Below are 26,203 nucleotides of genomic sequence, written 5' to 3'. Positions count from 1 at the left end.
CCTGTTGGGATGAGCACTGGGTGTTGTATGGAAACCAATTTGACAACAAATTTCATATTAAAAAAAGAATAAGAAACAAAAATAAAGCAATGTCTTCCACAAGATAAGAGCATCTGGAGAAATAAAACCAAACATACATGACACCAAGGTTAACACTTCATGAACTATGAAGCATGGCAGTGATGGGAACCATACAGATAATTGTCTGCCACGGTTGTAGGGTAGAGGACGTGATCCAAGGTAGAAACATCCAACAAAATCCAGTCCAGTGGCTAGAAATCAGCAACGTCATATAAATATACAGCCGTCCCTTTTGCTCAAAACTGCCCCACAAAAGAGGGCCTTTTCTTCTTGTCACATGCAGATCATTACTCATGCCACTGACCATTGGAAGAAATGCACCACCAAAAATAGGACGGCCCTTATCCTACCCGCTAGGGGATACAGGAGGGAGAGTACGAAATGTAATTGCAAATGCCACCTATCACGTGACAGCCCACGGTGGAGGAAGATGAGGAGAAAGTGGTCAGGAAGATGCCAGTGGGTGTGAATCAGGAGGAAACACAGACCAGAGAGAATTCATCACATCGAGAAAAGAAATTTTGTTTCCCACAAGTTTAAACCATTACATGCACAAACATTATTGTGTAATTTGATAATTACTTAATATTAGGTAAACAAACACAAGGAAGATGTGTTGACAACTCACCATGGACGGACACTATATAAGAGGCCATGGCACCAGGAGACGTCAGACTCAAGCCCCTCACTCTCCTGGAAACCATCCCAGAACTTCCACCCTCTGACACCATGGTCAACTCCTGTTGTGGCTCCGTCTGCTCTGACCAGGGCTGTGGCCAGGAGACTTGTTGCCGCCCCAGCTGCTGCCAGACCACCTGCTGCAGGACCACCTGCTGTCGCCCCAGCTGCTGTGGCTCCAGCTGCTGCCGCCCCTGCTGTGGGGGTTCCAGCTGCTGTGGCTCCAGCTGCTGCCAGCCTTGCTGCCGCCCCACCTGCTGCCAGACCACCTGCTGCAGGACCACTTGCTGCCGCCCCAGCTGCTGTGGTTCCAGCTGCTGCAGGCCCAGCTGCTGCATCTCTAGCTGCTGCCGGCCCTGCTGTGGGGGTTCCAGCTGCTGTGGCTCCAGCTGCTGCCAGCCCTGCTGCCGCCCCACCTGCTGCCAGACCACCTGCTGCAGGACCACCTGCTGCCGCCCCACCTGCTGTGTGTCCAGCTGCTGCCGCCCCTGCTGTGGGGGTTCCAGCTGCTGTGGCTCCAATTGCTGTGGCTCCAGCTGCTGCCAGCCTTGCTGCCGCCCCACCTGCTGCCAGACCACCTGCTGCCGGACCACCTGCTGCCGCCCCACCTGCTGTGTGTCCAGCTGCTGCCGCCCCAGCTGTTGCTAGACCCCCTGCCACCACCCACCAACCTGCTCTAGTGGCTCTTGCTGCTGCTGAGTGCCCTGACCTGCACCCTGCTGTTTTCGTCAGCCAATCTCCTTCATGTCGTCCAACGGGGAGCTGAATCATGTGAGGCCAACTCTAAAACCTCAATTCCCAGTGATTTTCAACTGGTTGGCCTTGGAATATACCTCCCTACCACCCACTCCCTCCTCACCTCCTTGTTACTAACTCCACCGCAAATCACTACAAAGATTGTATTATCTGATATAGGTTAATGTGCCACTCTGATTGATGTATCACCTACTGCCAGATTTTCTAATATGGAGATGTTTCTGTATATCAAATAAATCTTGATTTTCCAGGCATAAATATAAGAAATCGTGTCTCATTCTTTTTCCTTCTTCAATGGTCACCCTTAGCTGTCAGGTCTTCTATTCTCTGCACAACGAGCAGATCATAGCAGGCGATTTCAGGATTTTCACTTCTATCACCTCGGCGCTTCCCACGCTAACAGTGTAGGATGGTGGCTTGCAGCAAGCACCTGGAACTCTGCGGAGGGCTCAGTCTACGTGAAGGAACGTATATCACAGGACAGAGCAGGGAAGGCAAGTGCCTGGGAGAAGCGTTCGAAAGGTGGCCAGTAGTTGGTGGATAAGTGCTCTAGCCTCTTTCCCCTTGAGTGGGCGTGTGAGACCAGAGGGCCTCAGTAGCACTGAACGAACCCCCGATGCCCACAGGACTCACCTGCTCTTGAAATCAACCTGGATTGGTTTCCACCCTTCCCTGGATCACTTCACAGTATCCCTAGAGCACTACTTGGGACCACCTCCCAGACAAACTACTTGGTCTCAAGCCTCTGTTTTGAGCTCCGACCCTGAGGTCGACCTGACACCAGTGTTCCAAGTCTCAGTAACAGTGCCTTCAAACATTTCCCTATGATATGAACGGTCACTGGGTGACACCGTGGGCTCTCGGCCTTATTCTCCACTGAACCACTGAATCTTTTCATAGGATGTTGTTTCTTCTCACAGCTTGTACACACTTGGTTTTAGACTTCCTGTGTCCAATTCTTGGAAGATCATATATCCCAAAGGACCGCCGACACTCCCACGAATAAAACAGCTCACCATGTTAGGAAGTGTCTCCCTGACGAGGCTATGCTTGAGGCGGACCGCACCAAACTGCGATTCTCACGTTGCATTCAAAACACCAGAGCCTACAACGGGTATTCCTGCATAAGTACTGCATAAGGAAGGAGGTGCTCTCAGGAGACCCAGTGTAAAGCGGAGTCCGCACAGGGGAGTAAAAGAAGCTAAGACAAAGGGTGCTTTCGGTTCAACTCCGCCCTCGTATTCTGACCCACACATGAGGGGTGTGTACTGGGCCACAGACTTGCTCATCTTAGTGGAAAAAGCGGCTGGGCCTTTGTGCTCCTACGTCAGCATCCTTTGGTGAGTGGAAAGGAGGGAGAGCAAGAACTCCAGGTGTCCCCCACCCCAGAGCCTGAGACAGTTACCTGCAGATAGTGCGTGATCAGTGTGAACCACGCGTAGCCCACACTCGCACTACCTTGTGGATGACGGCATGTATGGCAAAGAGAATCAGAATGGGATATCGTATACCTACTCCTGGTTCTGCCCATATCTATGCATTTCTCTCAGTAACCTTGCTCCAGGTCGTTTGCCACAGTTTCTATAAAAACCTAGAAGATGAGAGTTAATGGGCAGCTTCTGCGCTCCTTTAGCTGACTTGCCTGGTATAGTGACCATGGTCTCCATTCCTGAGAGTCCTGAACCCATGGTTCCTGTGTCCTCTTCAGACTACAACTACTTGTCCATCTGCACGAATGTCCCTGTAGGTCGCCTAAACATGTAATATGCTAAACATATTCCTTGTGGCTCCCATAGCTCCTATGTCTAGGCACTAGAAGTCCAAAAGGATAAGGTGGCAGCCAGAGGTTAATGTCACACAGAACTTTACCATGTCCCTTCCAGGTAGCTTTCCTGTCTTAGAGCCGAGACCTCTAGATGTTCACAGCCTATGATTATGGTAGAAGGTGGTGCAAATTCCCCCCAGTGGATCACTGGGATGAAGGTAGTGAGGAACCTTCTCCTTTAACTCTGACATTAGATCAAGGTGTTTAAATAGGAACCATGAACGGTTGTACGTATCCAGTAGTGAATTCAGCTCAGATCTCATCCGACAGCCTGCAAACACATGAGTATTCCTGTTTCTGCTGAACCAATGGCCATAGATTCCTTGAGTAAGGATGAAAGAAATTCTATGATATATACTTGTGCAGCCCTTCATCCTAGACGACTGGCCTCTTCATTTCTAGGTTAATGGTTTCTAGGTCTACTTAATAGCCTGACTCTGCACACTCTGCCAGGGATCATGACTTTCCATTGGTTCATGGTCTCAGCCTTTGTTCTTTTATTCTTGTTCCTTTAATTGCATGCACATACACACACACACACACACACACACACACTCTCTCTCTCTCTCTCTCTCTCTCTCTCTCTCTTCTATAAAGGTGTATCTGAGTTGGCTTCCTATATCCTATATGAGGGACATCATGCTTTATTATCCATATTGATAGTCCCTGAGGGTCACATATCATTCTGCCCCTTTGTCATTCCAACCTTGTTGGCAATCACATAATTATACCCACATTACTTCCTACAATTAAGTCCTGCACATGACTCAGTCATTCAGAGCTATGACCATCCCCATTCTTCCTAGGGAGCACAGTTTGGTCACAGTATTCCCTACCACAACCTCCAACTTTAGACAATAGGCACTCCTCTCCCAAGATGCTGCTGACACCGGTACTTGATGATTCCCTAATAGCGTGGTAAAGAGAGTGCCCCAGACCCTCCCAGGGAATGGCTGCTTGGCTTTGTGACCTTATGACTGTATCCATTTTAGCATTTCTATTTCTTGGCACCTTTCGATGCCTCCCTTCTCACCTGTGTGTGCCGTGGTCCTAGATAAATCTATACTGGTTACCTACTGTCATGTAACATTACCCCCAAATTTAGCAGCTTATAGTGACATTTATTTTCTCTGTTTCTGCGGATCCAAATCCAGGTATGGCCCACCCAGACTCCCCATTTCATAGGGTTTCACATGGCTGCACTCAAGGTGCTGGCTAGCACTGGGGTCTCATCTGAGGTCTCTCCTGGGGAAGACTCTACTTCCAACTACATTTATGTGGCAGGATTCAGATCCTTAAGGGCCACAGGAGGGAGGCCCTCGCTTCCTTGCTGGTTGTTGAATGGAGACTATGCTCAGTTCTTTGCTGCAAGGATCTCTCACGTAGGACCTGGCTTCATCAAAGCCAGTGAGAGACAGAAAGAGTTGGCATTAAGATGAAAGTCACAATCTTTTGTAACTCAATCACTTGATGTTGTCATATCCTGTTGATAGGCAGTTTACTTGAGGGGTGGGAATTACATGAGACCATGAACTCCAAGAGGTGGAAAACATTGGAGCTTCTTGGAAGCTACCTACCCAAACTCTTCCATAACACTGAGTAAAAAAGTTACACTTACAGTAAGATTTCATTCATATAAAAATTCAGAAACTTGCGAAATAAAGCTGTATCATATAGGGATGCCTACATAGGCAATGAAACTGCAAGAATAATAAATGAAAAGATGACTTGAAAAATCGGCATAATAATCATCTGTAGGGTGGAAAAATGTTCGTGGTCAAGGAAAGGCATAGAAGAGCTTTCTTAGTAGTAACAGGGTTCTATTTCTTGACTCAAGATTTTGATATGTGGATGTTTGCTCTATAACTATTTTTTTAATGTTTACTTATTTTTGAGGGAGTGAGAGACAGACACAGCACGAGCAGGGGAGGGGCAGGAGAGGGAGACACAGAATCGGATGCAGGCTCCAGGCCCTGAGCTATCAGCACAGAGGCCGACATGGGGATCGAACCCACAGAATGCGAGATCATGATCTGAGCCAAAGCTGGACGCTCAACCAACTGAGCCACCCAGGCGCCCCTATAACTATTTTTTATCACATACATGTACTTTGTATGCTTTACACCATATGTGCATTTTTTTTTTCATTGTAAAAATGCAATATTAGGGTGTTGTTAGTCAAATGAATGCTTCCATGGCGTCTTCACAAGAAAAAGAATTCATATGTTAATGTGTGAGCTGGCTCCTCCGTGGAAAAATACAATATATAACAGTTGTTTTTTCTAATAGGATTTGAGAAGTGGTAAGCTTTCTTCTATTTCTCATTTTTCACGGTGAGATCCACTGACATTTACCAGCGGGTAAGAGATTTAGAAAGGTTTAGAAAGAGATTGCATTTGCCAGTGGGTCACAGATGGGCTCTTTTTTAAGAAACAATTTTTATTTATATTTTTTTATTTACATCCAAGTTAGTTAGCAGATAGTGTAACAGTGATTTCAGGAGTAGATTCCTTAATGTCCCTTACCCATTTAGCCCATCCCCCCTCCCTCAACCCCTCCAGTAACCCTCTCTGTGTTCTCCATATTTATGAGTCTCTTATGTTTTTGTCCCCCTCCCTGTTTTTATATTTTTCTTCCCTTCCCTTATGTTCATCTGTTTTGTATCTTAAAGTCCTCATATGAGTGAAGTCATGTAATATTTGTCTTTCTCTGACTTGCTAGTTTTGCTTAGCATAATATCCTCTAGTTCCATCCACATAGTCGCAAATGGCAAGATTCCATTCCTTTTGATTGCCGAGTAATACTCCATTGTGGATATGGGTGTGTGTGTGTATATATATATATATATATATATATATATATATACACATATATATGTGTGTGTGTATATATATATATATACACACACACATATATATACACATATATATATATTGTGTGTGTGTATATATATATATATACACACACATATATATATACATATATATAAACGTTAGGGTGCATATGTCCCTTCAAAACAGCCCACCTGTATCCCTTGGGTAAATACCTAGTAGTGCAATTGCTGGGTCGTGGGGTAGTTCTACTTTTAATTTGTTGAGGAACCTCCATACTGGTTTCCAGAGTGGCTGCACCAGTTTGCATTCCCACCAGCAGTGCAAAAGAGATCCTCTTTCTCCACATCCTCGCCAACATCTGTTTTTGCCTGAGTCGTTAATGTTAGCCATTCTGATAGGTGTGAGGTGGTATCTCATGGTGGTTTTGATTTGTATTTCCCAGATGTCTTCTTTGGAGAGGTGTCTGTTCATGCCTTTTGCCCATTTCTTCACTGGATTATTTGTTTTGGGGGTGTTGAGTTTGATAAGTTCTTTATAGATTTGGGATACTAACCCTTTATCTGATATGTCGTTTGCAAATATCTTCTCCCATTCCGTGGGTTGCCTGTTAGTTTTGCTGATCGTTTCCTTTGCTGTGCAGCAACTTTTATTTTGATGAGGTCCCAGTAGTTCATTTTTGCTTTTGTCTCCCTTGCCTCCGGAGACATGCTGAGTAAGAAGCTGCTGTGTCCAAGGTCAAAGAGGTTTTTGCCTGCTTTCTCTTTGAGGATTTTGATGGCTTCCTGTCTTACATTCAGGCCTTTCATCCATTTTGAGTTTATTGTTGTGGATGGTGTAAGAAAGTGGTCCAGGTTCGTTTTTCTGCATGTCGCTGCCCAGGTTTCTCAGCACCACTTGCTGAAGAGACTGTCTTTATTCCACTGGATATTCTTTCCTGCTTTGTCAAAGATTAGTTGGCCATAAGTTTGTGGATCCCTTTCTGGGTTCTCTATTGTGCTCCACTGACCTGAGTGTCTGTTTTTGTGCCATACTGTCTTGATGATTACAGCTTTGTAATACAGCTTGATGTCCAGAATTGTGATGTCTCCTGCATTGGGTTTCTTCTTCAAGAATGCTTTGGCTATTCGGGGTCTTTTCTGGTTCTACACAAATTTTAGGATTGTTTGTTCTAGCTCTGTGAAGAATGCTGGTGTTATTTTGACAGGGATTGCATTGAATATGTAGGTTGCTTTGGGTAGTATTGACCTTTTAACAATATTTGTTCTTCCTATCCAGGAGCATGGAATATTTTTCCTTTTTGGGGTTTGTCTTCTTCAATTTCTTTCATAAGCTTTCTATAGTTTTCAGCATATAGGTTTTTCACTTCTTTGGTTAGATTTATTCCTAGGTATCTTATGGTTTTGGGTGCAGTTGTAAATAGGATCGATTCCTTGATTTCTCTTTCTGTTGCTTCATTGTTGGTGTATAGGAATGCAACCGATTTCTGTGCATTGATTTTATATACTGCAACTTTGCTGAATTCATGAATCAGTTCTAGCAGTGTTTTGGTGGAATCTTTTGGGTTTTCCATATAGAGTATCAGTCATCTGCGAAGAGTGAAAGTTTGACTCCCTCCTGGCCGATTTCGATGCCTTTTATTTCTTTGTGTTGTCTGACTGCTGAGGCTAAGACTTCCAATACCATGTTGAATAACAGTAGTGAGAGTGGACATCCCTGTCGTGTTCCTGACCTTAGGGGGAGAGCTCTCAGTTTTTCCCCATTAAGGATGATATTAGTGTTGGGTTGTTCATATATGGCTTTTATGACCTCGAGGTATGATCCTTCTGCCCCTACTTTCTTGAGGGTTTTTATCAAGAAAGGACGCTGTATCTTGTCAAATGCTTTCTCTGCATCTATTGAGAGGATAATAGGGTTCTTGAACTTTCTTCCATTGATGTGATGAATCACGTTAATTGTTTTGCAGATATTGAACCAGCCCTGCATCCCAGGTATAAATCCCACTTGGGCGAGGTGAATAATTTTTTTTTTTTTAAGTATTGTTGGATCCAGTTGGCTAATATCTTGAGGATGTTCATCAGGGAAATTGGTCTATAGTTGCCCTTTTTAATGGGGTTGGTTTTGGAATCAAGGTAATGCTGGCTTCATAGAAAGGGTATGAAAGTTTTCCTTTCATTTCTATTTTTTGGAACAGCTTCAAGAGAATAGGTATGAACTCTTCCTTAAATGTTTGGTAGAAGTCCCCTGGAAAGCCATCTGGCTCTGGACTCTTGTGTTTTGGGACATTTTTGACTACTAATTCGATTTCTTTACTGGTTATGGGTCTGTTCAAATTTTCTATTTCTTGATGGGCTCTTCAATGTCTATGCTTTCCTTCTAACTCTAGCTCAGTACCAAGGGACAGATCCTCGTCCAACTATTGGATGCATTCTCTGCTCTTCAGATGATGTGGTATGGCCTGAATTTTTTCACAACAAATCTGCCAAAATGTAAAGTAAAAATACCACCTACTCTTACTTAAACACATGGGAATATATTGCTCTTAAGCTAAAATAATGCCTTTTATAATGGGTTTATTCTGTTTGCCATGCGCAGATGAATTCCCAGTACTTACTTGGCCATGTCTTGGCCTCCTTAAGCACTTCCTCTTACATGGCCAGGAACCCAGCTTTCAGAGTGCAGCCAGAAATGGAAATCAAGGCTGGTTATCTACAAAGTAGTGACATGTAGACCTATATTTTGACATCAGGGATCATACTGGTTTTTTGTTTCTTTTCCCTCTGTAGATGAATTGTATAGTTTCTATAGATCTAGGATCTGCAATGGAAACAGTGAAGGGCCACCCACTCATTCCTGAGTCTCAGATTTCCTCCTTCCTTCCTTCCTTCCTTCCTTCCTTCCTTCCTTCCTCCCTTTCTTCTCTCTCCATTTCTTTTTTTCTTTCTTCTTTCTTTCTTTCTTTCTTTCTTTCTTCCTTCCTTCCTTCCTTCTTTCCTTTCCTTTCCTTTCCTTTCCTTTCCTTTCTTTTCTTTTCTTTCATCCAAGTTAGTGAACATACAGGGTAGTAATGGTTTCAGCAACAGAATTTAGTTATTCCTCACTTACATACAACACCCAGTGCCCATCCGAACAAGTGCCCTCCCCAATGCCATCACCCACTTAGCCTATCCCCCCACTCAAGCCCCTCCAAGGATCCTTAGTTAGTTCTCTGCACTTAACAGCCTCTGTCTCTAGAGAGGGAGGCAAAGCCCAAGAGAGTCCTAAATACAGAGAACAAACCGAGGGTCAGTGGGGTGGGGAAAATGGGTGATGGGCACAGAGGAGGCACCCAATGGGACAAGCACCAAGTGCTGCATGCAAGTGACAAACCAAGGGAATCAACTCCCAAAGCCAAGACATGCTGCACACACTGCATATGTGCATTTTAAATAATATGAAAGACTTTTTTAAAAATTTAGGGTAAACTGAAATGCATCTCTATTTAAGATTGAAAATGAAAGATGGGCTTAAGGAATGCCTGGTTACCCTACCATAACACACATTGGAAACAGTGAGGATAAGTCTTGATACTTCTCTCGTATAGCACAAAATGAACCACTAATATATGCACCAATGTTAGTGATTCGCATAGGCATAGGCATGTTAATGGTGCCAAACAGAGGAGAAATAACATATTCTCTAGAAACAGTACATATGCTAGAGATATACACTACATATCATCTATTCAAAGGTCTAGATCAAAACTATTCTATAGTGAAAAATACACGAAAACAGTGATTGCCTCTATGGTAGTTCAGACTTTAGTAAGGGACAAGTGGGGACTTTCTGCCATAATGGAAATGTTCTACTGAGAGATGTGGGGATTACATGGACCTGCTTCTGTGTATCATAACTCATCACTATGGATGAGTACACTTAGGATAAATAGATTCAAATGTGTGTAAATTCCTTCTACGTTGCTTAATAAATCACAAAATATAAACAAGAAACAGTGACTAAGTAATTTATTTATGAGTAACTCTATGGTTTTACCAAACTGTCGTCTTGGCTGATTTGCCTCAAACACAATTCTTCTAGTTAAATCATACTCCTGTGGGGCGCCTGGGTGGCACAGTCGGTTAAGCGTCCGACTTCAGCCAGGTCACGATCTCACGGTCCGTGAGTTCGAGCCCCGCGTCAGGCTCTGGGCTGATGGCTCAGAGCCTGGAGCCTGTTCCGATTCTGTGTCTCCCTCTCTCTCTGCCCCTCCCCCGTTCATGCTCTGTCTCTCTCTGTCCCAAAAATAAATAAACGTTGAAAAAAAAATTTTTAAATCATACTCCTGTGAACTCCTTTGATGGTTCTTTCAATACTACATTGCAGTTATCTGTAAGTGTGTTCATGGTGGGGCTTCTCAGTAGCTTGTGCATTTCCGGGGAGGAGACCCTAAATGGTACATAGAACATCAACAACGGCAATGTGTGTATCTCGGGTTAGCCATTCAACAAGTCGGCTTTAAAAGCACGCAGGAACTACACAGAGGCACCTCCTCAGAGCTTAAAGGACCAGGACAAAGGAACAGGCCTCTAAGTGTCATCCTGGGGCCTTCAGCATCATCTGGGTACTTGGCAGAAATGCCAAATTTCAGCCCACACCCCTAGCGCCATATTCAGAACTTCTGAGATTTGTCGCACCATACCTTATGAGCCCTTCAGATACTTGCTGCATGCTCAAGTTGGACTATTAGTAAATGGGGAATAAGTATAAAGACCAACTATGTAACTTGACTACACTAAAATCCATTCACATTTTAAATGGATCCAAACAAACGTGCACTCTAGAATTCCCAGTTATGGAGATAAGATCAGAGGAGAGTGCATTCTGATTATTCAACTTTTTTTTTCTCCTCCATTGAAGAATATTCTTTATTAAGAATGAGATAAGAATTTGTAAAGGCGATGTCTTCCACAGTCTAAAGACCTTCCAGAGAAATGTAATGCAAAGATACATGACGGCAATGATAACACTCAATGAACTACAAATCGTGGCAGTGATGGGAACCATGCACCCAATTGTCTGCCGTGGCTTTGGGGTAGAGAACGTGATCCAAAGACAGAAACATTAAAGTTAGAAACGAGAAAACCCACTCCAGTGGCAGAGGTTACCAACATCACGTGTTCATAGACACTGACGCCCTTCCTCATTAAAACTGACCCATAAAATAGGACCTTTTCCTCTTGTCCCATGCCACCTCCACACTATGCAGATGGGGTTCCCTCCCACTGACCATTGGAAGAAATGCACAATCCAAAACAGGTTTGCCTTAACCGCTTGCTGCTAGGGGTGTAGGAGAGGAAAACAAGAAATGTAATTGCAAATGCCACCTACCACATGACAGCCTGCTGTGGGGGAAGAAGAGGAGAGTGGTCCAGAGGATGCCAGTGGGTGTAGGTCAGGAGGAAAAGCAGACCACATAGAGTTTCTCACATCCAACAAGACAACCTCTTTGCCATCAGATTCTACCAGTACGTAGACACACATTATTCTGTAATCTGACAGTTACTTAAACATTAGTTAAACAAACACAAGGAAGATGTGTTGACTAATCACCCAGTATGAGCAGTATATAAGAGGCCAGGGCACAAGGAGACTTCCAAAGTCCAGCCCCTCACTCTCCTGGAAACCAGCCCAGAACCTCCACCCTCTGACACCATGGTCACCTCCTGTTGTGGCTCCAGCTGCTGCCAGCCTTGCTGCCGCCCCACCTGCTGCCAGACCACCTGCTGCAGGACCACCTGCTGCCGGCCCACCTGCTGTGGGTCCAGCTGCTGCCGCCCCTCCTGCTGTGGCTCCAGCTGCTGTGGCTCTAATTGCCGTGGCTCCAGCTGCTGTAGGCCCAGCTGCTGCATCTCTAGCTGCTGCCGACCCACCTGCTGCCAGACCACCTGCTGCCGGACCACCTGCTGCCGCCCCACCTGCTGTGGCTCCAGCTGCTGCTGCCCCTGCTGTGGGGGTTCCAGCTGCTGTGGCTCCAGCTGCTGCCAGCCTTGCTGCCGCCCCACCTGCTGCCAGACCACCTGCTGCCGGACCACCTGCTGCCGCCCCACCTGCTGTGTGTCCAGCTGCTGCCACCCCAGCTGTTGCTAGACCCCCTGCCACCACCCACCAACCTGCTCTAGTGGCTCTTGCTGCTGGTGAGTGCCCTGCCCTGCACCCTGCTGTTTTCGTCAGCCAATCTCCTTCATGTCGTCCAACGGGGAGCTGAATCATGTGAGGCCAACTGTAAAACCTCAGTTCCCAGTGATTTTGCAACTGGTTGGCCTTGGAATATACCATCGCACCACCCAATTCCCTCCAACCTCTTTCTTATGATGTCCATCCCAATTCAGTACAAAGGTTGTATTTTCCCTGATATACGATAACATATCATCCTACCTGATGTATCTGTTACTGCCCGATGTTCTGTATGGAGATGTTTCTATATAGCAAATAAATCTTAACTTTCCAGGCATTAAATATAAAGAATCGTGTCTCATTCTTTTTTCCTTCGTGAATGGTCACCCTTAGCTGCCAGGTCTTCTATTCTCTGCACAACGAGGAGATCGTAGCAGGCGATTTCAGCATTTTCACTTCTATCACCTCAGTCCTTCCCATGCTAACAGTGTAGGATGGTGGCTTGCAGAAAGCACCTGGAACTCTCTGCGGAGGGCTCGGTCTACATGAAGGAGCAGATCGCAAAGAACACAATAGGGAAGGCACGCGCCTGGGAGAAGCGTTCAAACAGTGGCCAATAGTTGGTGGATATGTGCTCTAGCCTCTATCCCCTCTAGTGGGACATGTGAGACCGGAGGGCCTCAGTAGCACTGAACGAACCCCCGATGCCCACAGGACTCACCTGCTCTTGAAATCAACCTGGATTGGTTTCCACCCTTCCCTAGATCACTTCACAGTATCCCTAGAGCACTACTTGGGATCACCTCCCAGACAATCTACTTGCTCTCAAGCCTCTGTTTTGAGCTCTGACCCTGAGGTCGACCTGACACCAGTGTTCCAAGTCTCAGTAACAGTGTCTTCAAACATCCCTATGATATGAACGGTCACTGGGTGACACCGTGGGCTCTCGAACTTATTCTCCACTGAATCACTGAATCTTTTCATAGGATGCTGTTGCTTCTCACAGCTTGTGCACACTTGGTTTTACACTTCCTGTGTCCAATTCCTGAAAGATCATGTATCCCGAGGGACAGGAGACACTCCCACGAATAAAACAGCTCACCATGTTAGGAAGTGTCTCTCTCAAGGAGGCTATGCTTGAGGCGGACCGCACCAAACTGCGATTCTCACGTTGCATTCAAAACACCAGATCCTACAACGGGTATTCCTGCACAAGTACTGCATAAGGAAGCTGGTGCTCTCAGGAGACCCAATGTAAAGCGGAGTCAGCACAGGGGAGTAAAAGAAGCTAAGACAAAGGGTGCTTTCAGTTCACCTCCACCCCCGTATTCTGACCCACAGATGAAGGGTGTGTACTGGGCCACGGACTTGCATGTCACAGAGGCGAAGGGGTTAGGCCATTGTACTCCTACATCACTTTCACTACGCTTTGACGCCCTTTGATGGGTGGAACGGATGGAGAGGAAGAACTCCAGGTGTCCCCCACCCCAGAGGCTGAGACCCTTACCTACAGTGTGTGATCAGTGTGAGCCACTCATAGTCCATACTCACATTATCTTGTGGATGAGGGCACATATGGCAAAGTGCATCAGAATGGGATATTGTATACCTACCCTGGTTCTGCTTATGTCTGTGGATTTCTCTCATTAACCTTGTTCCATGTGGTTTATCACAGTTTCTGTAAAAACCTACAACATGAGGGTTAGAGGGCAGTTCCGCTCTTCCTTTACCTTCCTTGCCTGGTGTTGTGACCAAGGTCCCCATCCCTGAGAGTTCTGAACCCATGGATCCTATGTCCTCTTCAGGCTACACTACTTGCCCATCTGCAGTTAACGCCGGGAATAGGAATGCAACAAATGTCCCTGCAGATCACCTGAATGCTAAAAATATTCCCTGTGGCCCCTGTAGCTCCTAACGTTGACTGCTGCCTTCCTGGCACTAGAAACCCAAAGGGGTAAGGTGGCAGCCAGAATTATACTTCCAATCAGAACTACCCACGTGCCGTCCAATGAGCTTTCCTGTCTTAGAGCTGAGACCTCTAGAGGCACACAGCCTACAATTATCGTAGAAGGAGGCACAAATTCCCACTAATGGATCATTCAGATGAAGGTAATGGGGAAAGGTCTCCTTTAACTCTCACATCTAGATCAAGGTATTTAAATAGGGGACATAAAGGATCGTGGGTATCCAGCAGTGAGTTCAACTGAGATCCCATGTCCAACAGCCTGCAAACCCATGAGTATTCTAGCTTCCGCTGAACCAATGGCCATACTTCTGGAAGAAGGATGAAGGAATTGCTATGATATGTACTCGTGTAGCCCTTCAACCTAGAGGACTGGCCTCTCCATTTGTAGGTTAATGGCTTCTAGGTCTGCTAATAGCCTGACTCTGCCTACTGTGTCAGGGAACATGACTTTCCATTGGATCAATGACCTCAGCCTTTGTTCTTTATTCTTACGTTCTTTTAATTCCACACACACACACACACACACACACACCTATAAAAGGAATAAGGAATATAAGACTCATTCATTCAGAGCTATGACCATCCCCATTCTTCCTAGGGAGCACAGTTTGGTCACAGTATTCCCTACCACAACCTCCAACTTTAGACAATAGGCACTCCTCTCCCAAGATGCTGCTGACACCGGTACTTGATGAGTCCCTAATAGCGTGGTAAAGAGAGTGCCCCAGAACCTCCTAGGGAATGGCTACGTGGGCTTTGTGACCTTATGACTATACCCATTTTAGCATTTCTATTTCTCTCTGCTCCTTCTGATCCCTCCCTTCTCAACTGTGTGGGCTGTGGCCCTAGATAAATCTGTACCGGTTACCTACTGTTATGTAACATTACCTAAAAATTTAGTAGCTCAGAGTGACACTCAAATTTATTTTCTCTCTTTCTGTGGATCCAAAATCCAGGTACGGCCCACCCAGACTCTCCATTTCATAGGGTTTCACAAGTCTGCACTCAAAGTGCTGGCTGGCACCAGGGTTTCATCTAGGTATGCTCTGGGGAAGAATCCACTTCCAAGGTCACTTATGTGGTCATTGGCAGGATTCATTCCTCGCAGTCCACAGGAGGGAGGACCTCACTTCCTTGCTGGTCGTCGAATGAGACTGCGCTCAGTTCTTTGCTGCAAGGATCTCTCCCACACAGCGCCTGGCTTTATCAAAGCCAGTGAGAGAGGGAGAAAGAGTTGGCATTAAAATGAAAATCACAATCATTTGTAACTCCGTCACTCGATATTGTCATATCCTGTGGACAGAAGCAAGTTACTCAAGGGGAGGAAATTACATGAGACTCTGAACACCAAGAGGCTGAAATTAATGGGCCACCTTGGAGGCTTCCTACTAGAACCATTACATAATTGAGTGAAAGAATCCAAACACATATATAGTAAGATTTCCTTATATAAAATGTGAAAACATTTAAAAGCAAACTCTATTGTTTCGGGGTCATACCTAGGTTATAAAACTATAAAGAAAATAGATGAAATAGTTACTTGAGAAATCAGCATAGTAGCCATCTATAAGATAGAAGGAGAATTATGACCAAGAAAAGACATAGGAAGAGCCATCTTGAGAGCAGTGTTCTATTTCTCGACTCAAGTGTTGTGTATACAGACGATGTGCTCCATAATGATTTTTGTACTTACATGTTTTACACGTGTTAGTATATGTATGTTTTCCACAATTAGAAATTTTTTTGAAAACCAGGAGGAACTCAATTTCTTACTCTGTTTATGTTATTAAAAATGATGAGCTTAAATGAAAGTTGGTTACCCTACCATGAAAGTAATTGGTAATAGCTATCATAAACCTTGGTACTTTGTTAGGACAGGTCTGATCTAGTGATACCTGCATCAACATTAGCATGTGCCAAGCTAAGTGGAGGACAGAACAGAAATTATACTATATTATCATTTGTTTGGAGTTCTAGATCAAAACAATGTGACGGTGAGAAATGTATTGAGACGGCAATTGCCTCTGGTACCAGGGAGTTTACTAAATGACAAGTGGGGACTTTTTGGTCTAAGGCCATGTTCTTCTTCTTGATAAATGTGGGGATTACATGGATGTGCATCACTCTTTGAAAACGTGTCGCACTGGATGAATACAGTCAGGATTTGTGCATTCCAATGTGTGTAAATTTCACCTAAAATTTATAATAAATCGTAAAAGTAAGTGAGAAATGGTGACTACAATTATTTATGAATAAAATCTATGTCTTTACGAAACTGTCATCTTGGCTAATTTGCCTAAAACACAACTCTTTACTTAAATTACACTACTATTCCCACCTATGATGTAAGTGTTTCATATTTTATTACAGTTGTGTGTGTGTGTGTGTGTGTGTGTGTGTGTAATCTTTTCAGTTAACTGTAAATACCTGGGTAGGAGACTCCACATCACATCTGTAATGCCAGTAACTGTCAATGTGTGTATCTCAACAAATCCACTCAACATACATGCTTTAAAACCTGGCAGTAATTTGAGAGAGGCACTTCCCCAATGCTAAAATGAACAGAACAAAGTAGTAGGTCTCTATGTGTGGTCTTCCCGGATGTGTCTCAACCATATGTAATAAGTCTTTCAAAAGATTTGCTGTGTGCTATGTTGGACTATCACAAAATGGAGAATAAGCAGAAATAGTAACTAAAAGAACCCGAATGGACTACATTCCATTCACATTTGAAATAGATCCAAAAACTGTTTGCTGTAGATTTGCCAGCAAAAGGTAAATCCTCAGGAGAGGAACTTGCTGAATATTCAAACTTGTCTTCTTTTTTTTCCAGAATTGATGCAGAATAATGTTTTTAAGAATAAGACAAGAAACAGGGAGAAGATGGAGGCGTAGGAGTATGCTGGTCTCACCTCGACCTGCTGTTCACTTAGATTCCACCGACACCTGCCTAAATAACCCAGAAAACCACCAGAAGACTAGCAGAATGGACTCTCTGGAGCCAAGCATAGACAAGAGGCCCACAGAACAGGGTAGGAAGGGCGGAGAGGAGGGGCGGGCTACACGGACTGGCGAGAGGTAGCCGGGGGCGGTGGAGGGGAAGCCCTCCGGGCAAGGCAGAGCCCCCGAGTCTGGCTTGCAAAAGCGGAGGGGCCGGACTGCGTGAGTTCTGACAGCCAGCGGGACTTAACATCAGGCATGTTATAAGTCAACAGCTCTGCTCGGAGAGAGGGAGGGCGAGAGGACACCCGGAGGGAGAGGTGTTGAGCCCTGGAAGACAAGAGCTCAGCTCTGCGGGGAACAAAGGCGCTGGCCAGCGCCATCTACCTCTCCCATCCCCCAGCAAAAACCCCAAAGGGAACCAGTTCACCGAACTTGCTTGCACCGCGCAAACACCCAGCGCTGTGCTTCTGTGGATCCATCCCTCGGACGGGTCGGCCTCCCTCCCTGGTGCTGCAGGGCCCCTCCCTCAGGGGACCACCGACAGCAAAGCGAGCTGAGCCCGCCCCTCCCGCCCCTGTGCACCTTGCGGATCCACCCCGGGTAATACACCAGATCCCATGAAAGCAGCACCACAAGCCTGGCAGTGTGCAAGTAGCCCACACAGGGGCCACTCCACTCCACAGTGAGTCCTGCCCCTGGGCGAGGGGAAGATAAGGTACACACCAGTCTCACTGTGGCCCCAGCGGTGGGCTGGGGGACAGACATCTGGTCTGACTGCGGCCCCGCCCACCAACACAAGTTACTCCAGACAGCACAGGGGAAGTGCCCTGCCGTTCCGCACCACCCCAGGGACTATCCAAAATGACCAAACGGAAGAATTCTCCTCAAAAGAAACTCCAGGAAGTAGCAACAGCTAACGAAATGATCAAAAACGATTTAAGCAATATAGCAGAAAAAGAATTTAGAATAATAGTCCTAAAATTCATCGCTGGGCTTGACAAAAGTGTAGAGGACAGCAGAGAATCTATTGCTACAGAGATCAAGGGACTAAGAAATAGTCAGGAGGAGCTAAAAAAATTGCTATAAATGAGGAGCAAAATAAAAGGGAGGCGACCACAGCTCGCATTGAATAGGCAGAGGAGAGAACAGGTGAACTAGAAGATAAAATTATGGAAAAAGAGGAAGCTGAGAAAAAGAGATAAAAAAATCCAGGATTATGAGGGGAGAATTAGAGAACTAAGTGATGCAATAAAACGCAACAATATCCGTATACTAGGAATTCCAGAAGAGGAAGACAGAGAGAAAGGGGCTGAAGGTGTATTTGAAGAAATCATAGCTGAGAACTTCCCTGATCTGGGGAAGGAAAAAGGCACTGAAATCCAAGAGGCACAGAGAACTCACTTCAGACGTAACTTGAATCGATCTTCTGCACGACATATCATAGTGAAACTGGCAAAACACAAGGAGAAAGAGAAAATTCTGAAAGCAGCTAGGGATAAACACGCTCTAACATATACAGGGAGACCGATAAGACTAGTGACAGACCTGTCTACTGAAACTTGGCAGGCCAGAAAGCAATGGCAGGAAATCTTCAATGTGATGAACGGAAAAAATATGCAGCCGAGAATCCTTTATCCGGCAAGTCGGTCATTCAGAATAGAAGGAGAAATAAACGTCTTCCCAAACAAACAAAAACTGAAGGAATTCATCACCACTAAGCCAGCCCTACAAGAGATCCTAAGGGGGATTCTGTGAGTGAAATGTTCAAGGACCACAAAGTACCAGAGATATCACTACAAGCATGAAACCTACAGACATCACGATGACTCTAAACCCATAGCTTTCTATAATAACACTAAATGTCAATGGACTAAATGCTCCAACCAAAAGACATACGGTATCAGAATGGATAAAAACAACAAAACAAAACAAAACAAAACAAGACCCATCTATTTGCTGTCTACAAGAGACTCATTTTAGACCTGAGGAGACCTTCAGATTGAAACTGAGGGGATGGAGAACTATCTATCATGCTACTGGAAGTCGAAAGAAAGCTGGAGTAGCCATACTTACATCAGACAAACTAGACTTTAAATTAAAGGCCGTAACAAGAGACGAAGAAGGGCATTATATAATAATTTCAGGGTCTATCCATCAGGAAGAGCCAACAATTATAAATGTCTATGCACTGAATATGGGAGCCCCCAAATATATAAAACAATTAATCACAAACATAAGCAACCTTATTGAGAAGAATGTGGTCATTGCAGGGGACTTTAACACTCCACTTACAGGAACGGAGAGATCATCTAGACACAGGATCAATAAAGAAACAAGGGTCCTGAATGACACAGTGGATCAGATGGACTTAACAGATATATTCAGAACTCTGCATCCCAAAGCAACAGAATATACGTTCTTCTCGAATGCACATGGAACATTCTCCAAGATAGATCACATGCTGGCTCACAAAACAGCCCTTCATAAGTATAAAAGAATTGAGATTATACCGTGCACACTTTCAGACCACAATGCTATGAAGCTTGAAAGCAACCACAGGAAAAAGTCTGGAAAACCTCCAAAAGCACGGGGGTTAAGGAACACCTTACTAAAGAATGAATGGGTCCACCAGGCAATCAGAGAAGACATTAAAAACTATACGGAAACAAACAAAAATGAAAATACAACAATCCAAACGCTTTGGGACGCAGCGAAGGCAGTCCTGAGAGGAAAATACATCGCAATCCAGGCCTATCTCAAGAAACGAGAAAAATCCCAAATACAAAATCTAACAGCACACCTAAAGGAAACAGAAGCAGAACAGCAAAGACACCCCAAACCCAGCAGAAGAAGAGAAATAATAAAGATCACAGCAGAAATAAACAATATAGAATCTAAAAAGACTGCACAGCAGATCAATGAAACCAAGAGTTGGTTTTTTGAAAAAATAAACAAAATTGATAAACCTCTAGCCAGGCTTCTCAAAAAGAAAAGGGAGATAATCCAAATAGACAAAATCGTGAATGAAAATGGAATTATTAAAACCAATCCCTCAGAAATACAAGCAATTATCAGGGAATACTATGAAAAATACTATGTCCTGCCAACACACTGGACAACCTGGAGGAAATGGACAAATTCCTAAGCACCCACACACTTCCCAAACTCAAACAGGAAGAAATAGAAAACTTGAACAGACCCATAACCAGCAAAGAAATTGAATCAGCTGTCAAAAATCTCCCAACAAACAAGAGTCCAGGACCAGATGCCTTCCCAGGAGAATTCCACCAGACATTCAAAGCAGAGACAATACCTGTCCTTCTCAACCTATTCCAAAAAATAGAAACGGAAGGAAAACTTCCAGCATTACTTTGATTCCTAAACCAGACAGAGATCCAGCAAAAAAAAGAGAACACTACAGGCCAATATCCCTGATGAATATGGATGCAAAAATTGTCAATAAGATACTAGCAAATCGAATTCAACAGCATATAAAAAGAATTATTCACCATGATCAAGTGGGACTCATTCCTGGGCTGCAGGGCTGATTTAACACTTGCAAATCAATCAATGTGACACATCCCATTAATAAAAGAAAAGATAAGAACCATATGATCCTGTCCATTGATGCAGAAAAAGTATTTGACAAAATTCAGCATCCTTTCTTAATTAAAAACCCTCGAGAAAGTCGGGATAGAAGGAACATACTGAAACATCATAAAAGCCATCTATGAAAAGCCCACAGCTAATATCATCCTCAATGGGGAAACACTGAGAGCTTTCCCCCTGTGATCAGGAACACGACAGGGATGTCCACTCTCACCACGGTTGTTTAACATAGTGTTGGAAGTGCTAGCATCAGCAATCAGACAACAAAAGGAAACATCAAACATCAAAATTGGCAAAGATGAAGTCAAGCCTTCACTTCTTGCAGATGACACGATATTATACATGGAAAACCCGAAAGACTCCACCAAAAGTCTGCTAGAACTGATACATGAATTCAGCAGAGTCGCAGGATACAAACTCAATGTACAGAAATCAGTTGCATTCTTATACGCTAATAATGAAGCAACAGAAAGACAAATAAAGAAACTGATCCCATTCACAATTGCACCAAGAAGCATAAAATACCTAGGAATAAACCTAAACAAACATGTAAAAGATCTGTATGCTGAAAACTATAGAAAGCTTACGAAGGAAATTGAAGAAGATATCAAGAAACGGAAAAAGATTCCTTGCTCATGGATTGAAAGAATAAATATTGTTAAAATGTCAATACTACCCAAAGCTATGTACACATTCAATGGAATCCCAATCAAAATTGCACCAGCATTCTTCTCAAAGCTAGAACAAGCAATCCTCAAATGTGTATGGAACCACAAAAGACCCCGAATAGCCAAAGTAATTTTTGAAGAAGAAGACCAAAGCGGGAGGCATCACAATCCCAGACTTTAGCCTCTACTACAAAGCTATAATCATCAAGACAGCACGGTATTGGCACAAAAACAGACACATAGACCAATGGAATAGAATAGAAACCCCAGAATTAGACCCACAAACGTATGGCCAACTAATCTTTGACAAAGCAGGAAAGAATATCCAACGGAAAAAAGACAGTCTCTTTAACAAATGGTGCTGGGAGAACTTGACAGCAACACGCAGAAGGATGAAAGTAGACCACTTTCTTACACCATTCACAAAACTAAACTCAAAATGGATGAAGGACCAGAATGTGAGACAGGAAACCATCAAAACCCTAGAGGAGAAAGCAGGAGAACACCTCTCTGACCTCAGCCGCAGAAATTTCTTACTTGACACATCCCCAAAGGCAAGGGAATTAAAAGCAAAAATGAACTATTGGGACCTCATGAAGATAAAAAGCTTCTGCACTGCAAAGGAAACAATCAACAAAACTAAAAGGCAACCAACGCAATGGGAAAAGATATTTGCAAATGACATATCGGACAAAGGGCTAGTATCCAAAATCTATAGAGAGCTCACCAAACTCCACACCCGAAAAACAAATAATCCAGTGAAGAAATGGGCAGAAAACATGAATAGACACTTCTCTAAAGAAGACACCCAGATGGCCAACAGACACATGAAAAGATGCTCAACGTCGCTCCTCATGAGGGAAACACAATCAAAACCGCACTGAGATACTACCTCACGCCAGTCAGAGTGGCAAAAAGGAACAAATCAGGAAACTATAGATGCTGCCGAGGATGTGGAGAAACGGGAACCCTCTTGCACTGTTGGTGGGAACGCAAACTGGTGCAGCCTCTCTGGAAAACAGTGTGGAGGTTCCTCAGAAAATTAAAAATAGATCTACCCTATGACCCAGCAATAGCACTGCTAGGAATTTACCCAAGGGATACAGGAGTGCTGATGCACAGGGGCACTTGTACCCCAATGTTTATAGCAGCACTTTCAACAATAGCCAAATTATGGAAAGAGCCTTTAAATGTCCACCAACTGATGAAAGGATAAAGAAATTATGGTTTATACACACAATGGAATACTACACGGCAATGAGAAAGAATGAAATATGCCCTTTTGTGGCAACATGGGTGGAACTGGAGAGTATTGTGCTAAGTGAAAAGACTGTTATGCTAAGTGAAATAAGTCATACAAAGACAGATACCATATGTTTTCACTCTTATGTGGATCCTGAGAAACTTACCAGAAGACCATGGGGGAGGGGAAGGGAAAAAAGAAAGGTTAGAGAGGGAGGGAGCCAAAAGATAAGAGACTCTTAAAAACTGAGAACAAACTGAGGGTTGGTGGGGGGGTGGGGGGTGGGAGGGAGGGGTGGGTTCGTGATGGGTATTGAGGAGGGCACCTGTTGGGATGAGCACTGGGTGTTGTTTGGAAACCAATTTGACAACAAATTTCATATTAAAAAAAGAATAAGAAACAAAAATAAAGCAATGTCTTCCACAAGATAAGAGCATCTGGAGAAATAAAACCAAACATACATGACACCAAGGTTAACACTTCATGAACTATGAAGCATGGCAGTGATGGGAACCATACAGATAATTGTCTGCCACGGTTGTAGGGTAGAGGACGTGATCCAAGGTAGAAACATCCAACAAAATCCAGTCCAGTGGCTAGAAATCAGCAACGTCATATAAATATACAGCCGTCCCTTTTGCTCAAAACTGCCCCACAAAAGAGGGCCTTTTCTTCTTGTCACATGCAGATCATTACTCATGCCACTGACCATTGGAAGAAATGCACCACCAAAAATAGGACGGCCCTTATCCTACCCGCTAGGGGATACAGGAGGGAGAGTACGAAATGTAATTGCAAATGCCACCTATCACGTGACAGCCCACGGTGGAGGAAGATGAGGAGAAAGTGGTCAGGAAGATGCCAGTGGGTGTGAATCAGGAGGAAACACAGACCAGAGAGAATTCATCACATCGAGAAAAGAAATTTTGTTTCCCACAAGTTTAAACCATTACATGCACAAACATTATTGTGTAATTTGATAATTACTTAATATTAGGTAAACAAACACAAGGAAGATGTGTTGACAACTCACCATGGACGGACACTATATAAGAGGCCATGGCACCAGGAGACGTCAGACTCAAGCCCCTCACTCTCCTGGAAACCATCCCAGAACTTCCACCCTCTGACACCATGGTCAACTCCTGTTGTGGCTCCGTCTGCTCTGACCAGGGCTGTGGCCAGGAGACTTGTTGCCGCCCCAGCTGCTGCCAGACCACCTGCTGCAGGACCACCTGCTGTCGCCCCAGCTGCTGTGGCTCCAGCTGCTGCCGCCCCTGCTGTGGGGGTTCCAGCTGCTGTGGCTCCAGCTGCTGCCAGCCTTGCTGCCGCCCCACCTGCTGCCAGACCACCTGCTGCAGGACCACTTGCTGCCGCCCCAGCTGCTGTGGTTCCAGCTGCTGCAGGCCCAGCTGCTGCATCTCTAGCTGCTGCCGGCCCTGCTGTGGGGGTTCCAGCTGCTGTGGCTCCAGCTGCTGCCAGCCCTGCTGCCGCCCCACCTGCTGCCAGACCACCTGCTGCAGGACCACCTGCTGCCGCCCCACCTGCTGTGTGTCCAGCTGCTGCCGCCCCTGCTGTGGGGGTTCCAGCTGCTGTGGCTCCAATTGCTGTGGCTCCAGCTGCTGCCAGCCTTGCTGCCGCCCCACCTGCTGCCAGACCACCTGCTGCCGGACCACCTGCTGCCGCCCCACCTGCTGTGTGTCCAGCTGCTGCCGCCCCAGCTGTTGCTAGACCCCCTGCCACCACCCACCAACCTGCTCTAGTGGCTCTTGCTGCTGCTGAGTGCCCTGACCTGCACCCTGCTGTTTTCGTCAGCCAATCTCCTTCATGTCGTCCAACGGGGAGCTGAATCATGTGAGGCCAACTCTAAAACCTCAATTCCCAGTGATTTTCAACTGGTTGGCCTTGGAATATACCTCCCTACCACCCACTCCCTCCTCACCTCCTTGTTACTAACTCCACCGCAAATCACTACAAAGATTGTATTATCTGATATAGGTTAATGTGCCACTCTGATTGATGTATCACCTACTGCCAGATTTTCTAATATGGAGATGTTTCTGTATATCAAATAAATCTTGATTTTCCAGGCATAAATATAAGAAATCGTGTCTCATTCTTTTTCCTTCTTCAATGGTCACCCTTAGCTGCCAGGTCTTCTATTCTCTGCACAACGAGCAGATCATAGCAGGCGATTTCAGGATTTTCACTTCTATCACCTCGGCGCTTCCCACGCAAACAGTGTAGGATGGTGGCTTGCAGCAAGCACCTGGAACTCTGCGGAGGGCTCAGTCTACGTGAAGGAACGTATATCACAGGACAGAGCAGGGAAGGCAAGTGCCTGGGAGAAGCGTTCGAAAGGTGGCCAGTAGTTGGTGGATAAGTGCTCTAGCCTCTTTCCCCTTGAGTGGGCGTGTGAGACCAGAGGGCCTCAGTAGCACTGAACGAACCCCCGATGCCCACAAGACTCACCTGCTCTTGAAATCAACCTGGATTGGTTTCCACCCTTCCCTGGATCACTTCACAGTATCCCTAGAGCACTACTTGGGACCACCTCCCAGACAATCTACTTGCTCTCAAGCCTCTGTTTTGAGCTCCGACCCTGAGGTCGACCTGACACCAGTGTTCCAAGTCTCAGTAACAGTGCCTTCAAACATTTCCCTATGATATGAACGGTCACTGGGTGACACCGTGGGCTCTCGACCTTATTCTCCGCTGAACCACTGAATCTTTTCATAGGATGTTGTTTCTTCTCACTGTTTGTACACACTTGGTTTTAGACTTCCTGTGTCCAATTCTTGGAAGATCATATATCCCAAAGGACCGCAGACACTCCCATGAATAAAACAGCTCACCATGTTAGGAAGTGTCTCTCTCAAGGAGGCTATGCTTGAGGCGGACCGCACCAAACTGCGATTCTCACGTTGCATTCAAAACACCAGAGCCTACAACGGGTATTCCTGCATAAGTACTGCATAAGGAAGGAGGTGCTCTCAGGACACCCAGTGCAAAGCGGAGTCCGCACAGGGGAGTAAAAGAAGCTAAGACAAAGGGTGCTTTCGGTTCAACTCCGCCCTCGTATTCTGACCCACACATGAGGGGTGTGTACTGGGCCACAGACTTGCTCATCTTAGTGGAAAAAGCGGCTGGGCCTTTGTGCTCCTACGTCAACATCCTTTGGTGAGTGGAAAGGAGGGAGAGCAAGAACTCCAGGTGTCCCCCACCCCAGAGCCTGAGACAGTTACCTGCAGATAGTGCGTGATCAGTGTGAACCACGCGTAGCCCACACTCGCACTACCTTGTGGATGACGGCATGTATGGCAAAGAGAATCAGAATGGGATATCGTATACCTACTCCTGGTTCTGCCCATATCTATGCATTTCTCTCAGTAACCTTGCTCCAGGTCGTTTGCCACAGTTTCTATAAAAACCTAGAAGATGAGAGTTAAC

The 26,203-nt window shown here is 45.2% G+C and overlaps 3 protein-coding genes across 3 annotated transcripts; all 3 read left to right on the top strand.

Moving 5' to 3' along the window:
• The first annotated feature begins 720 nt into the window (after positions 1-720).
• On the top strand, positions 721-1,773 carry LOC122485543 (keratin-associated protein 4-3-like). The gene has a single exon (XM_043584423.1). It carries the CDS (start codon positions 736-738, stop codon positions 1,405-1,407), a length of 672 nt encoding a protein of 223 aa, XP_043440358.1. The 5' UTR covers positions 721-735; the 3' UTR covers positions 1,408-1,773.
• Positions 1,774-11,847: 10,074 nt separating this feature from the next.
• On the top strand, positions 11,848-12,502 carry LOC122485542 (keratin-associated protein 4-3-like). The gene has a single exon (XM_043584422.1). It carries the CDS (start codon positions 11,863-11,865, stop codon positions 12,295-12,297), a length of 435 nt encoding a protein of 144 aa, XP_043440357.1. The 5' UTR covers positions 11,848-11,862; the 3' UTR covers positions 12,298-12,502.
• An 11,295-nt stretch (positions 12,503-23,797) lies between these two features.
• Positions 23,798-24,850, top strand: LOC122485540 (keratin-associated protein 4-3-like). Its single transcript, XM_043584419.1, has one exon. The coding sequence runs from the start codon at positions 23,813-23,815 to the stop codon at positions 24,482-24,484; it is 672 nt and encodes a 223-aa protein (XP_043440354.1). The 5' UTR covers positions 23,798-23,812; the 3' UTR covers positions 24,485-24,850.
• Positions 24,851-26,203: the final 1,353 nt, after the last annotated feature.

Source organism: Prionailurus bengalensis, chromosome E1 (genome assembly GCF_016509475.1).
Source record: "Prionailurus bengalensis isolate Pbe53 chromosome E1, Fcat_Pben_1.1_paternal_pri, whole genome shotgun sequence".
In the NCBI taxonomy this organism is placed as follows: domain Eukaryota; kingdom Metazoa; phylum Chordata; class Mammalia; order Carnivora; family Felidae; genus Prionailurus; species Prionailurus bengalensis.
The sequence above is the reverse complement of the archived record's forward strand: the minus strand, read 5'-3'. Positions and strand labels throughout refer to the sequence as shown.